The 16,866-nt window shown below is 40.5% G+C and overlaps 1 protein-coding gene across 1 annotated transcript in view; it reads right to left on the bottom strand.

The window, feature by feature from the left end:
* EZR (ezrin) overlaps positions 1-16,866 on the bottom strand; it is a 35,970-nt gene that overhangs the window by 9,388 nt on the left and 9,716 nt on the right. Inside the window, exons 3-8 of the mRNA XM_081000046.1 lie at positions 11,747-11,830; positions 7,031-7,126; positions 5,278-5,552; positions 5,043-5,126; positions 4,062-4,208; positions 220-316 (exon numbers count right to left, since the gene is read on the bottom strand). Of these exons, the coding sequence (XP_080856172.1) occupies positions 220-316; positions 4,062-4,208; positions 5,043-5,126; positions 5,278-5,552; positions 7,031-7,126; positions 11,747-11,830 (783 nt within the window). The remainder of the gene's footprint in view (positions 1-219; positions 317-4,061; positions 4,209-5,042; positions 5,127-5,277; positions 5,553-7,030; positions 7,127-11,746; positions 11,831-16,866) is intronic.

The raw sequence follows: 16,866 nt of genomic DNA on the forward strand, positions 1-16,866 counted from the left end.
TGAACGGCAATAATTTTCTATTAGGTCAATGTTACTTTTTATGCCACCATTTCTTTTCTTGATCCTTTAATAAGCAATTTAATACCTATGAGCTGAAGTACTGGTGGATTGCTGACACATACAATCCACAACTGAGCTATTAGCATAAAAAGTATCAGAGTAAAGATGGAAGTTAACATTCTCGATTTGGCAGGAATACTCGTCATCGGCTATACTTACTGGGGCTTTCTTGTCAATTGGTTTTATGACAAACTTCTTGTCATTGAAAGAGATGTTTCTGATCTCACTCCAAGGGAAGCCAATCTTGGGAGTTAATCTGCAAGCACAAAATTATTATGGTTTTGTTTTTCAAGAAGATACATTGATTTTATACATAAATTGTCTTGAATGTGACAATGCTTAAATATAAAAAGGGTCAGATCTCTACAGCATCGTTACCATCGGGTTTGGTCCTATGTAGACAAGCAATTACGTAAAACAAACCATTTTTCAATTTCATCTCAGGGCTGGGGCCTGTAGTTCTAAACCTAGGTATTAATTTTTCTTAGATCTGGGGCCCCACAGATATTATGTCACCCTCACCTGGAGGTCCCTTTCTCCTCCCTTTTTTCTTTTTCTTCTTTTAACTTGGGCAGTGCTGGGCTGGCTAGAAAACAGAAGTTGTTTCCCTCTTCGTCTCCTTTCCTTGGAATACCTCTGGGGCTCAGGTTAAGACCAAAGACTTCCTCTCAACAAAGGAATGGAGGGGCTGGTCACCTTTTTATTATTATTATTATTATTAAGAAAAGGGATCCTACTGGTGCTTGCTTGGGGGATTGTGTGCAGAATGCCATTTGTTTTGTTGTGAGTATGCACACTTGTGTGCTGCCTTTCTGAGTGGGGTATATGTACAGTGGTGCCTCGCAAGACGAAAAGAATCCGTTCCGCGAGTCTCTTCGTCTTGCGGTTTTTTCGTCTTGCAAAGCAAGCCCATTAGCGGTTTAGCGGATTAGCGCTATTAGCGGCTTAGCGGATCAGCTGATAAGCGGCTTAGCGGCTTAGCGGATCACCTGATAAGCGGCTTAGTGGCTTAACGGATCACCTGATAAGCAGCTTAGTGGATCAGCTAATAAGCGGCTTAGCGATCAGCTGTTAAGCGGCTTAGCGGCTCAGCTGATAAGCGGTTTAGGAAAAAGGGGGGGGGGGAGGAAAAAACCCCCGCAGGAACTCGCAAGACATTTTCGTCTTGCGAAGCAAGCCCATAGGAAATTCATTTTGCGAAGCACCTCCAAAACGGAAAACCCTTTCATCTAGCGGGTTTTCCGTCTTGCGAGGCATTCATCTTGCGGGGCACCACTGTATTCCTTTCCCCCTTCACGGGTGGAGATTTGCCTGTTTCTTGAGAGGTGCTATTGTTTGGGTATTTTGTGGTGGTTGACTTTTGCCTGGTTTTTGTGACTTTTGATTTTTGCCTTTTGGGACAGTTGGGCAGCCATGTGTCCTACTTTAGGGAGGACAGTCCTCTGTTTGAAAGGCTGTCCAGTCCAAATCTGGTGAAAATATAAATAACCATACGAAGGGTGAGCAGCAACAGTCGCTTTGAATTTGCCCATGGAGAGTTCACACCTGCAGAACACGCAGGTCACATGGCCATAGTCTTGTTCCCCATTAGGGTGAGAGACAATTATTTCTGAAAGTATTTTTATGCAAATTTGCATAGCAAACTTTATGCAAATTTGCATAGCAAACTTTATGCAAATTTGCATAGCAAACTTTATGTAAATCTGCATCCTCTTTTTTTAGTGCTTATTCACTGGTGCTTCAATGCATTATTTTTTCTGGGGTTGCTGTGTGTTCAACCATCCTAAATTTCCTGTCCTTCTCATATAAGCGGATTGAAAAGAACCAAAGAAACTATCTTATGGAAGTTTAGTTGCACCTTGCCCATCAATTCATTTCTATACAGGTTTTATTCATGTCAAAAATTCACTTCCAGTTAATGGCAGACTATCACAATTTCTGCTTTAAAGCAAAGCAAACTATTAAAATCCACTCAATATGTTGATACCCATTTACTTTATATGTGTGTATTGCACATCTCTTATGATGAAAGGTGTCAAAATGCTCCCTCTGTTCAATCCCATCTCTAGAAGGACAATCTATAAAATTATAACCGTAACACTAAAATTTAATGAATCCCTTCTGTCTGCCACTTTAAAACACCAACACAATAATTACGTGCAGAAGAACTATAATTTTGTTTTCATTATGAAAAGCAGTGGCACTAATATTTATATGTTAATCTCTATTAACCACAGGTGTGGTTCTGCCCTATTCTGCCCTGCAGCTAAGGTGGCCAGATGCAAAAAAGGAAAGAAAAAAAAAGAAGACGACTGGGTTCAGACACAGTTGTGTAGAAGAGGAAATTCCAACAGGCATGACAAGCTATGCAAGCTAAACCTGCTGAAATTCCTTTTCTACACCAGACTTCCCCCAACTTGTTGCCTTCCAAATGTTGTAGTCCAAAATATGTTAAGTGCACCAGGTTGGAGAAGGTTGCTCTAAACAACTAATAAAATGTGCAGGGGCCCCTTCTCTTTTTTCCTATCCGGCCATTCCTACCTACAGCCCTTCATGTGCAACCCAGCTCCAATTCATTTAAGCAAACAGACATCTAACTGCATAAACAGAGAGGGTGGGCTCCAGCCTCTTCATATCATGAAGGTTATGAGTTAATTTTCAGGTGTCCCAGCGCTTACTTTGCTATGCATGTTTGCCCCTCCCCTGATTTTCCTTCAGAGGCAAAGTTTCCTTTCTGAAGCGTCGATAGCTTGCAAAACCTGTTTGAATGACTATGGCTAACACTAAAACTAGAAGTAGTTTCACTCATGCAATACCTAGAGTGACACTCCTTGTTTTCTGGGTGATGGTGCACCTTAGCATTTCAGAAAAATCTCTCTCCTACTCTAACATCCCAAGACTATTTCGTTTAAAATCAACATGAAGACCTATTCTATCCTATTTCCATAAACTGCTTGAACATCTCTAGTTATATGGGCTTATGGTTTACCTTGAACAGAGAGGACAAAGCAAAGTTAGTACTGGCAAAAAGGTATGTTCTTTATTTCAGATTCTTCCAAGCTCATATCCTTTAACTCTGCTGCACGTGAATAGGACTAGTTTTCTTTTACCTTTTGTCCCCATTAAGTTTCTTCTCTTGCTCCCTGATTACCAGTCTGCTGTTTCCCCACCCTTCTTCCAAAACTAGAGATCTCACAGCTACCTAATGAAAGAGGATCAGCTACAAATTTGTGTATGGCAGAGGACACAACCTAATTTTGCTTCCAGTTTGACTCCAACCTAGCCATCTAAGGACAGGTGCGCACAAATGGCTCACGGCTGGAGCCAGCCACTAACAAAAGTGAGTTAAAGTGCTCTCTCCAACTTGAATATATTGTATATTGGCTCTGAATGGCCCTAGAGTCCTGTCTGCTTCAGATGTTGGTAGACACCTACCAGCGATCAGTTAAGAGATAATGGGCAGGATTCAACTAATGAATGCAATAACTTAATTTGCACAATGGGGCTTTCCCCCTTCTCCCCACCCCTCAAATTTGGCTCTGGGGGATCAGGAGAAGGTGAAGGGGGAATCATTCCATCTGACAAGCCAAAATGATTGCCCTGACAGAATGATTGCCAAAGTGCAATGTTGAATTCCTCCCAATTAATTCTGCTTGTGCACAATGTTTTGATGAAGTTGGATCCAAGTTTCTGCCAGCCCTATCATTAGGATCTGATATATGGCTTACCTTTACACCATATAATGGATTCTTCCGTTTGACCCCTGCCTGCCCTTCTAAAGGGCTAGTATACGAGTTAAGGGGAAAACAGGTCGCAGTTTGGAGATAGTAAAGGCAAGTCACTTTGGGGCCACGTGTTTCCCAGCACAACCGCATTCAGCACACCAAGGTGACTTGCTTTGATAAGGCTGCCATAAAAATACAAAGCACAGATAACGAGAGAATTCTCTGGCACTAATGCCTGCTCTTCAACCTCAAAGGAATAATAAAACATCCGCTTACTTGTCGTCCTTCTCATAAATGTTCAGCCCAAGTGCATCTACTCCCAGCCAGAGATCAGTCCCTTTCTTATTCTTGATTTCAAAGTAGTTGATTCCATACATCTCCAGATCCTGGGCAATCTTCAGGTATTCCAGCATGGCATTCTCTCTGGTTGACAAGGAAATCATACGTAGGAAATGTTAGATGATGTTTCTCTTAAGACTGATGCAAAACCTTTGTGCCAGTGGGAAAATAAATGCACTCATTGGGGTAACAGGAGGTGATGCCATGCTGTGGATGCCATGCTTCCAGCCGTGATGGGCTGCCATCCTTCCCTTTAGATTTCCAGGCATCCCTTGAAGACATCTTTATGCCAACAGGCCTTCACAGCTTTTTAACTAGCCACTCGCCACAATTATTTTTTCTATCGCTTTTAATGGCTTTTTTATTTTTGTACACTGCCCTGATATTTTATGATATGGTACAATAGAAATACTTCCATAAATAAACTTCCAGCTTTGCTAATCCTCTAAAGCTTTTGCCTATAAGCTTGTTCAGAAGTTACACTGAACAGATACAAACTACCTGTACACACGTGCAAGTGTTTGGGTGGAGGAGTGTGCAGTTGCTGATTTGTACAACTCATCTCTATTGTATGCACAGGTACATAGACACTACACTTGTTGAACACTACACGTGTTTGCTTACACACTCATTGAATGTAGCCCCACCTGTGTACTTTCAAGAGCATTTCAAAAATTCCAGTCTATCATGTTGTGCTTCACCCACACATTGTGCCCAGCACGGGAATTTCTACATACATCAACGGACAATTATGTATCAGGAATGCAGAGAAGATGACGGGCCAGAGCAAGATATATGTAAAGAACCTGTTAAAGTTCTTTGCTACAGGGTTACCTTTCATCTAAGAGCTGGTGAGGAATGGGAATGCAAAATGTGGGCTCAAGAAAACAGACAGACCCCTTCAGTGCCATAACTCACTTGAGCATTCCACCATGTTCGGCATGCCAGACCTGGATCCGTTCTTCCCACTGTTCTCTAGAGAGTTTATGTTGGTCCATTACTCTAAATATACAAAAAACAAACAAAAAGGAAACCCATGAGGTGAGAAAGTTGTAAGCTCTAGTTTAAACTTGTGCACGTCTAAGTTTTAAAGAATGCACTTAAAATTCCCCAGAGAAGCCCTGTCCCTAAGTTCTCCATGAGACGTTCTCACCTTTGGGGAATGAGGCGTTCAGAACTGAGGTATCCAGGCTTGTGCAGCTCTTTATTGTAGTCTCCATATTTGGCTTGCACAGCGTAAGACCCAAGGAGGACTGCAGTTTCAGGTGGGCAATAGATTTCATCACTAAGGATTCCTTCTTTCACCTGCAGGAAGAACAGCTTCTGTGTGATGTCCTGGATCAGCTCCTCAGATACATCTTCAGGGTAGAACTTGGCACGGAATTTGAACTGCAGAGGGTTCTCTTTCCTGACCTCTTGAGCAGAGACCTGAAATGGAGAGGGGGGAGGGAGCAGCAGCAAAACATGAGCAGCATGTCAAAACACAATTGAATGTTAGCAAATTATTGTTGACTATTAACATTTCTGAACACATTATTCAAAGTTAAGTCTTTTGGTTGTCAGCCTTAGAGTTGCATAGAAACTCTAAATAGCTCCTTGTGTGAGACGAAAAACTTCTGCTTGCACAACAGGACTCCTCCCCTTACTCCACACCCCTCCTAAATTTGTTCTGTGGTTTCCCCTATCCCTTTGGAGTATAACTGAGGATGGCATGGGGTGACAGTGGTGGTGGAGTCCAGTAGCACAAGCAGGTGTCATTCTACTCACACAATTATTCAGTTGAACACTGTCCTTAGCACTGTGACCATAAGGCTTCCCACTTGCCAAGAGGCGATTTTGCTCTTCACATCCTACTTTGTACTCCATTCTTTGGTGCTACTTTCGATCGGGGCTCTTCATTTATTTAAGTCAAAGGGCAGCCTCACAGTAACTATCTGGATGCAACGATGTATGTTTTGCCTTTTCTTAAGCAGCTTTGAGATGCATGGTGAAAAAACGGAGCATAATTTATTAAATAAATAGATGCTTAGATGTGTGATGAAGTAATGAGTGCATGCTTTCAGCCACTTTGCTCATTATACAATGCCAGACCAAATTACTAGTGCATCAGCATTCCTAAGGTATATCAATATTATGTACAGCTCATGCTGAATGTTTGCTAGGATGGCAAGAGGAATAAATTATCTCAGACAGAACAGAACTGCAGTACAATGCTATCATGTTTTTCACCAAAGCATCAGCCATAATAGCAACCGTAAGCTGGAAAAGAGAAAGCTATGACAACACAGGAACACACACATGGCTTGTTTTATTTAAAAATCCTGAAGGCTTTAGAACAAGGAATAGGTCTATACTAGTCTCCACATGGTAATTCACTAATCTGCGAGAACAATTTATTCCAGGCAATTTGGCAACTAGTCCTGCAGAGATTAAGCAATGTATACCGAGAAGTTCCGCTAATTGAAATAAACACAATAGCCAGCTATTTGGAGTAGGCAACAGACAAGCTGAGACTAGACTATGTACAAACAGTCAGTATTCAGAAATTAAGCAAGAACTCTTGCTTGCCAGGCCGTTAGTCACCAGAGGACTGAATAGTTTTAACACTGAATCTCTTTTTTCTTAAATGGAGTTTCCCATACTAAGCATTTTAACCTCTGAAAGTCACCACAGCAATTGCTGGGCTTACTGGATTGAACTCCTGATGTAGATGGCTCCCTAGTGTCTGCCAGGCCCAACCAAATGTCTCATGGTACTGTAAGTCCCATTGCAGACTAATATTGAGCAAGTTCACACTCAATATTATCTGTGTGCCCTTCTTGTATAATAAAGTAATGCAGAGATGCAGCTAAGGTGGCTAGTGCACAGCTGTGGCTGTATTTTCCATTTCAGTTCATTTCATTTACCTTTTTGTCAAGCTTCAGCCAGGTTGGGAATCCTTTGTTATCCACATACTGAAGACCAAAGTACCAGACTTCACGTAAGCCTATCGTCTTGACCACCTAAAAGAAGAGAAGAAGGGAGGCCAGAAGAGTTAAAATAAAAAGGTCAAACACCTATGTTTTCTAAGACACTTGCCATAGCACATAAGCCTGAATATGTGGACTGCCAACTCCACCCCTCTGAAAAAGATGCAAATTTCAAGACCCTCTAAAAGCCAGCTTTGCCAGGACTACTTGATCCCATGGAATTTGATCCCATTCAATACAGGGAAGAAACAAAAGGCTGAGAGGAGAACGTGGCAAATGCTTGGTAAGGTTTTTTCCGTGTAAAAATGCTGGTTTGAAAGGCTGAACAAAGGACATGCTGATCAGTTGCCTGCTGCCTCCTATTATCAGAGGTCAGATTAATCAGTGTGCAAAACAGACAATGAAACCAATAGGTATTTACAGCTCTTTCTTTTTTTTAAGCACTCCAAAATTTAAGAGCTGCTTGGTGCAGTCTCATCAGTAATAGCATAACTAGATGCGTCTCTTAAAAAGAGTCTCAGGGTTCAAAGAGACCCAGATAGAGAAAGAAGGCTCAGCTAGGAGGAGCTGTATCTCTGAAATGTGATCCTTCCTTAATAAAAACTGCAAAGCTGCTTGAAAGCTGTAAAAGCTTCCTGTAATTAATTCTGATATTGTAATTTAAACAAGATGAGCGGCCAAGTGTAACAACTATTAGCTCATGCAAAACTGTAATTGCTCTCCTGTCAAAAGCAATCCCATAAGATTTTTTAAAAAAAGAAAACTACAATACTACAAATTTTCAAAAACGAATGAAGTAGCAGCATCTGCTTTGTGGGGTGGAAGATGCTTTAAGGTGTCAAAGACTTCCCCATTAATAATTTTCTATACCACACACATATTTTTATAAATATATCTTTTCAGGGTGATTTTCAATAATAAAATAGTAACAGTGATTAAAAGTAGCATAAAGCTAGCCATGTGTTAAAATGGCATTCCTTCTGCAGTGATTTACTCTTACTGTGATCTACTAGTTGCCCTGATAGCCAATTGACATATTTATGCCATTTGCCTTTAATTAACACTCTGTGGGGATTGTCTCCTTCAACTGCATTAGATTATTAGTGACAGATAATCTAACAGATTAAATCAATGACAAGTAATGGGAGACAAAATGGAAATCAAGGAAGAGCTTACAAAAAGATAAAAGTAAGATGCCCTATTTAAAGACAAGACCAGCTCTCAAGACTATGCTTTTACTGTCTGGAAATGCATCAGAGAGAATGAATTGTTTTGACATTTTGGAATTAAGTAAAATTTCCAGCCTCATGTAACCTCAGTTTGCTTACTGAAATAGTTGAAATGCAAATACTATTTTAAACCAAGTGTCAAAACAAAATAAAATGCCTCACTCCCAAAAATATGCCCAAGAATTAGGTGAAGTAACACAAAAATTTTGCACCACTGTTTAATTACAATTCTATCACATAATTCTCTCAGCATTCCATATTTCACCTGGAAAAGTTTCAAATCTTTACTACGTGCTATGGAAAATCTTGAGATTAAGAGTACAGAACACATAGTGGGAGAGGAATGCCACTCAGATTTGCAAAGTATAGTGCAGATTTGTTGCTTCACAACTCTGATACTTAAAACATTTTAAAGGAAGCAACAAATGGAATTTGCAAAAAATATTTCTGGCAAGGAAATAAAGGATGGCAATGTGAATCCCTATCAATACAATCTCCAAAGCCAATAAAAAGCACTGAATGTGGGAGAAAACACACACTCTAAAGCAGTGCCAGAGATAAAATGAACACTTGGAATTATATATTCTAGGAGAGTCTCATGCATTCAGAACTAGTTTTGCAACCAAGGGAAACTGCAGTATTTAGCCTCAGTAATGTACCAATTTAAGTTAATTTATGTTCTGCAGGGCTGTGTTTAAATCTATTCTCCAGTACAGTTTGAGCATAATTAGCGAGACTTTCTGGACCATGAGTTGTCTGGCTCTTTTCAGATCTGATAAATTATTTAATGAACACTATAATTGCTTTAAACACACTGGATGAACCGACAGCATAAACTTCGTTATGAATACAGATCAAAGGGGCAAACACTTGTAGGACAACTTCCTCAGAGATCTGCCCCCTTTAGGGCAGTGGTACTTAATCTTTTTTCCATTTATTACACTTTGTTTGGGAATTGAGGCCTGTTCATATATCTTCATCCTCACTCTGCTGTTCCCAACATCTTTAGGGGGGCGGGCAAGGTTTCCAGGCTTACTGATGTTACTAACAGCAGAAACAGAGTGATACTACCCAAATCCTGAAAATACCTACGTAAGGCACAGTGATGGTGTGGAAGGAAAAAGCCAAGAAAGAGACCCTTTTATGGAGGGAAAGCGACTATGTTCTGGTTGTACATATTGGCAACTGAGAGATGTTGCATCATTTCTACAGAGAGAAGTCTTGTCAGGCCTCCACAGGCATCTGTTCTAGAATACCTTATTTTTAAATGCAGGGTCAGGGTTGTGTGGCTACAGGGCTGCAGTTGGGTCACTGGCAAGGCCTTAGGACATTTCCCTTATTAAAACATTGGGGCTTTGTTTGTTTGTTTAGAAAAGAGACAACTATGTGGGTGGGGAAGCATGAGGTAGAAAATCTCTCTCTCTCTCTCTCTCTCTCTCTCTCTCTCTCTCTGTCTCTCTCATACACACACACAAACACAGAAATCCAAAGGCACTGATTCGCAGTAGGTTCAGGTCAGACAAAATAAAGTTTTTTTCTCCCATCCGAAACCTAACATGGAATTAATTACCACACTAGATAAGGCAATTCCTGATAGTTTACTTTTAAATAAACTAGCTCTTAAAAGGAATCTCAGTTGTATGGAAGCAATTTACATTCAAATGTCAGGTCCTGAGGTGAGGACGCTCAATGTGCCACATGCTCTACATCCCTGGGAAACAGAATGTGGGAACTGATGAACCTTCCTCTGACCCAGAAGGGCTATTCCACTATCGATCTGCCATTCCTGTAAACAATTCTGCCTTGCACTTCTCGGCATTAAGCAGGCTGCTGGCACTACCTGCTCAGCTTCCTAGCCTAGACAGAGAGAAATGGTGGCACTGACAGCCTCCAACGTTATTTCCCTCATAAAATGCACAGAACTGACACCCCACAACATGCTGCCTTTCCTTTCTACATAAGGAAAACTTGCTAAATTCTCAAATCCTATATTCTTACATAAACCTTGTGAAAGAGTTAAATTGCTGGCAGAAAAGTGACTGCTAACCTCTTATATTTGTTATTTATTAACAAAACTCTCTCTCCCTATTCACAACTTCAAAAAATAGTTAAAACTCTACTGTAGTTAATATACAGCTATGGATGGTGCAATATTGCTTTTCCTCCTTGGTTGTAAAAAATAAAATAGGAATTTGCAATATATATTAAGAGGAAAACTGGATTTTATTCTTTGTAGCACTGTACAATTTTCTCTGACTTCACAATAATAGAAATATACAGACCCTCTGCTGTACTACACAGTTCATTATAGTCTCTAACCCAAAGGCCCACATGTGCATAGGTCAAATGCCTTGCAGTCATTGCCTCTCTGCCTGAGGATATCAATATAAATGGCAAACTGGATGCAGGTGGAATATTACCCACACCTGAATTCAATCACTGTAACAAGGTGAGTGGACTATCATATCTACAAATGTTTACACTCTATTGATCATTCCCAATTGTCTTTTATTTTTCTTACAACAGCCACCAATAACAGACAAATCCCTTAAAGACACAGCGTATCTTATAAACCTTAAGGAACTAGTAAAGCAGAATAGCATAGCTTTCCTGTTGCAAATTCTGTGGTGACCTTTACTAAGTAGAAATGACAAAATGGAAGCCCATTTCCAAAGTATACAGATTGACCATATTAAAGCCTTTCCAATATTCTTTGGGATGTGCTCCATTAAGTCATTACCACATCCCCTTTAATACAGGGTATTTTCTTCTCCCCATTTGGTAATCCCACAGCAGTGACAGGTGCTGAGCAGTTTAAGTATGATTAATACACACTTCTACAATTACTCATGTTGATTCAATATAACAGAACCTGTACTTGAACCCTAGAAATAATTTATTAGCAGCCAATTAATCTAAAAACTTTTATTCACTGAGTACTGTTACATTACAAAGTTGTGTGTGTAGCAAATAAACAATCTTGACACAATTTTTCCTACCCATTTTGGAAGTGAATGGCTTTCCCCTCACCCCTGAGCAATATAGCTTCAATGAAGACTCTAGATTTCCTTTTTTTCTAAATCGCAGCAAGGTCACAGAACACACAGTACTTTTTGCTATATTCCTTTACTGATTAAATTTTGATCTAACAACTTTACTTGACAGACCCAGAGTGCTGGGGTTTTCTCCCTTTTCTTTATGTCCAGAAGAGTAGGTGGAAAATCCCTTTACCTCTCCTTAAGGATTTCAGGCACATGCAAACTTAAGATTTTTAAAGGAACACCAGCTTCTATTGCTGATTTGTACAGAGGCAGATCTGCAACATGTCACCCAGTGAATGGTTCCTTGATCAAAGGAGAAAGTCTCAGGTGATCCATCCTCCCTGCAGAAAACTTTGATGAAAACTTACACACTATATACTGACCTGGTCAAACAGCTGTTTGCCTGTTGTGTTAGGCTGGATGGCAAACTCCAACTCTGCATCCATAGTGGTAACTCGAACATTGACCTAGAAGAGAAATTAAAGTAATGGATAGGAAAACAGCCAGTGTACACTGTGATTTGTGTAACAGATTTCAGAACTGTGGTTCAGGATTTGAAGTGTATACTGTTTCAAGATGCTATGCGCTAGTAAACAATTTTAAAAAATAAAATCACCATAGTGTTTAAACGCCTAAGTGCTACAAACATTTCAAGACGCTGGTCCATCAAGGTAATTTGCCAGACATTATCCTGAGTGTTCTACTTGCTTTGCAGCTCCTGGCTTTGACTGAGCTTTTTAGTTTAAGTAAAATGACATTTTAGTGTTCATTCTTCCAGTGCATAGTGTTATGCTAAGCCAGGGCTACTATTAGTATGAAGCCTGACATCTTAATTAACATCCCTTTAGAATTAGGGCAAGGAATTGACCACATTAAGGGAAGGCTTTTAAATTACAACACAGGTCTCCCTGGTATATTAAGAGTTGGAGTTATTCTGGGTTTTTAAAGAGGTAAAAGCATGCTAATTATTCTCCCTGTACGGTTATGTTGCCTCTTTTAAAAGAGCATGGCTGAAGCAGAAAATGAGCAGAGAGTGGTTTGTGGACATAGCATGATGACAAGTGACATTTCTGTATAGCTAATGCTGTTCATGAGAAACCTATGTTTCTGCAATCCAAGATAAGAAGACCCCAGTGGATCAGAAGTTAATATGATCACTACTGTATAATGTCAAAGCCCACTTAGTCAAGAATTCTGTTTTCCATAATGGCCAACCTAATGTTTCAACACAGAACTCACAAAGAGGGTATAAAGGTAAAGGCCACCCCTTGTTTGTACCTAGTATTTGGATCTTAGAGCTATAGTATATCTGAACATGAATGCTCCATTTAGAGATGGTGGCCAACATCCATTCATAAGCTTGCTCTCTATAAATGTTCTAATCTGCTGTTAGTGGATGCCAGACAATATGGCACAATGGGTTAATCAAGCATTTGTCCTGTTCTATATCTCTGTAGATTAACACTAGGAAATAAATCATACTGGTTTTTCATTACTCTCAAGCATCAGAAAGTTGTGGTCAGAACCCTTATTCTGAGCATTCTAAATTAAAAAGAATGTATTATAGGAATACATGCAAATTATGCATTCTCAATATCTAATCTTTAGTGTGATAAACCAAGAATGGAGACGTGTTAAAGAATGTTTGGGTTTTTCCAATCCTCATTCCAAGCACACACCCACTTCCCCACAATTTAACAAAGGCTATTTTTAAGCAATATGGTCTCTCTGTGTATCCCAGGATATCCATGAAATGTATAGTGACTGGATTTAACAAATTCCAAAGGCTTTAGCAAACCATTTCTCAATATAAATCTTAAAGGCGTTTCAATTAAGCAAACCTCCTTCCAACCCCCACATAATCAGGTCTGATAAGATTTATTTCTAACCTCTCCTTAAGGAATGCACATAATTATACTCCTTACAGAGCACAAAAGCTGCAACTCCCATATATTGTTTACACTTCCTGGAGAAAACCAATACCCACATGAAGCAAATTTGAACTAAACCACTAAGGAAAGTTCAAAAGACCTATGCATTTCCTTAAGAGTCCAAGTATAGACATCCTCCTTAGCTGAACTTTTTATTCCATCATTTTATGTAATAAAAAAACCTTTATCTGTTAAACCTGAAATCATACGTACAACAGTAATGTTTCCAACCTCAGAAATTAGTTATAAATGCACAGATTAACCCACTACACATACAGAACATCCAAAATGTGCTTTAAAACGGTCAAACTAGATGTTACATTAATAATGTGATTAGCAACTACTGTTTTGTTTGTAAACAGAACATGTTTTAACTTTTATAATTTATACAAAATACAATTACATAAAATGATAGGAACATAATGAAATATTGTTGAAGCAGAAAAACATAAAATCATAGAGCTAGAAGGGTCTTATTTCTAGTGCAACCCCCTGCAACGTAGGAAACTCAGCCAAAGCATCCATGACAGATGGCCGTCCAGCCTCTGCTTAGAAACCTCCAAGGAAGGAGAGTCCAGAACCTCCTGAAGGAGATCCGTCTTCCATGTATTATAAAAAGTAAACATTTATTTGACCCCAGCGATTTGACACAGAGGGGGAAACCTACAGATAACAGTCCAAAGGCATGCCCTCCAACATTTCTCTTGATGAAAATAAGGACATCCTATTCCATAATAATAATTTTACTATTTATATCCCGCCCATCTGACTGGGTTGCCCCAGCCACTCTGGGCGTCTTCCAAGATATATAAAAGCATAATACAACATTTAACATTATAAAAACTTCCCTATTCAGGGCAGCCTTCAGATGGCTTGTGGGGGTTGGATAATTCCATACTCTCCAACATTTCTCTGGTGAAAATAGAGATGTCCTAAGAAAAAGTGGGACATTCTGGGATCAAATCAGAAACTGGGACAACTTCTGTAAATCCGGGATTGGTCCCTGGAAAACAGGGACACGTGAAGGGTCTGCAAAAGGCGCAGAGGGAGTACTGCATATATGGGAGAATTTTAAAAACAAGCGGCCCTCACTGACCTGATGCAAAAAGATCTTGTCATCCGAAGGAGCCCTGGCTGCCTAGAAAAAACACTATAGCCCCACACACCTTTACCTGGGAGTAAGGCCCACTGAACTCAGTGCAGCTTTCTTCCGAGCAGACAGTTATTTACTAGATGCAAGCCAGCAGCAGCAAACAACCCTGCTCGGATAGGTGATGGGGTGGATTTCGCCCCCCCCCCCCACGCAGAGCAAGGCTGATGGCCCTCTGCAACATCCAAAGACCCTGATCTGCTAGGTGCCGGGGTGGATTGCACCTGCCTTGTGGAGTCAGGCCCAGGCGGCCACCTGGTCCAGCACTGGGGGCAGCTACAAGAAGTGGTCAAAATAGGAGTCTCAGTGGTTGCCATCTCCCACTGGAAACATACGGGCTGCTCCAAGAAAATGCATGTGGCAAAAAGAAGCTCTAGGCCGCCCCCTGGTGGGCTGCCTCCTGACATGCTAAGCAGGTAGTCTGCCAATCAGGATTTACGTATATATTTTAAAAAATCTTTTCTTCTCACTTCCCTCTATGGCCCCCTGGCCTCATGCTGTGGCTCCCCCCATTTACGTAATTTTCACCTGTGCCCCCCTTGGAATATTCCGGGGGGGGGGGGCAGAGGGTCATGGCCTCCAGTTGGGAAACACTGGTCTAGAGAGTGGCAACTCAAGAACAGGTCTTTTCTGTGGTAGCTCCCCACTTGTGGAATGCTCTCCCCCAAGAAGGCTGGCCTGGTCCTTTCATTACATAGCTTTAGACTCCAGGCAAAAATGGTTCTCTTCAACCAGGCATTTAGCTGATTAACATCCTATGGCTTTTTAAATGCATTTGTGGGAGGGGGATTTTCTGTTTTATTGTGTATTTTGTGTTCTCATTTTGTATTTTTATATTGTGAACAACCTTGTGATCTTCAGATGAAGGGTAGTATACAAATTTAATAAATAAAAAGGCATATACAATATAATAATATAAAAGCATCTCAGAATCACCAAAGGTTGGCTTTCACCAGATCCATCAAAGTCAGGAACATTATGTGGACCATCTTCTGAGAGCAGGTTAAAGGACAGTTGGCTATTAGGAGGAGGAATAATGGAGCTAGTGGAGGAGCAAGAAACAGAATTGGTGAATACTGATGCTTGTCATTGTTGTTTCATTTACTGCACTCCAAAACAGTATCACCTACTCAGCTGTCTTAAGCAAGCATGATGCAGTACCTTGATAGGTGTGGGTTTTTTTGCCATAGATAGGGTTGCTCAGTTTTCAAAAGCAGATTCCTATAGAGTAGGCATAGAGAACAGTTGGCCCTACAGATTTTGCTGAACTCCCATCATCTCTGTCCATTGGTCATGCTGTCTAGAATTGATGGCAGTTGTAGTTCATCAACATCTGGAGGGCCAAAATTTCCACATACCTGTGTTGGAGGTTAACAGAAGGAACCCTTTGTGACCACTAGTGTGGTGGATAAATAAATATAACTTTCAGCATTCTCAATGGAACTAAAAATCCCAAGGTTAAACTTTACAGGGCCTATTTACAAAGACCCTTTAGACCAGAACAAGGCAGGATGGGAAAAGTTGTAACTGAAGACCAGTGATTACCTCCTTCATATATCCCTTGAAAATGGAATAGAAAGATAACTGGGAACCCCAGGAGAAAGCTTACAAGCCTCATCATAAATACCACAGTATTATTCCTGGGCATAATGGCTACAAGACCGAACACATGTCACCAATTCTCAACACAACACTTCACAATGGCTTCTGCGTATGGAGAAAACTCTCTTACAGACATTGCTTGTCCACAATGCAACAGTCACCCTTATTAGCTCCTATTAGCAATACAATAATTACTATACAACCATACGATCAGTTTTTTCGTGCTCTAGCCTCAATCTTCCTCTTGCAGTAGTTAATGACCGGAACAGGAATAACTAGGGGTATTCAGTTTGGACAAAACCAACATCCAGAGATTCAGACCTCGTCCAGAGCAGTCTGAAGTGAACCAGGCCGCTCCTGAAGTTTCAAGGGACACTTCTACAATGTGGTGCTCTCCAAATGTTTTTAATTACAACTCTCATCGTCCCTGACCATGAACCATGCTGCTTAGGACTGATGGCTGTTGCAGGCCAGATGTCTGGAAGGCACCATGTTCGGAAAGGCTGCTTCGGAGGGACACAGAAAATCATTAAAAATAGATACTCTTCCCCAGTTCTCTATAAAAGGAAATGGTAGGCAGGAAGAAAGTGTGAGACCGCATGCACTTTGGTGACAAAAATTGTAGCTTCCAACCAAGGAATGCTTATCCTTTTTACTTCCAATGACAGTGCTTTGGAGGGGGATGTAGGAAGGGTATTATCCAATGTTATTTCATTGTTTTTCACTGCTTCCTTTAACTGTGCTGACTGGAAGAAGCACTCAGGGTTTCTAAGAATGGCTTGAGAAGCACTGCTAAGAAAGAGATTCTGGCCCGATATCT

This window comes from Podarcis pityusensis (genome assembly GCF_964106645.2).
Source record: "Podarcis pityusensis genome assembly, chromosome: 3".
Taxonomy (NCBI): Eukaryota; Metazoa; Chordata; class Lepidosauria; order Squamata; family Lacertidae; genus Podarcis; species Podarcis pityusensis.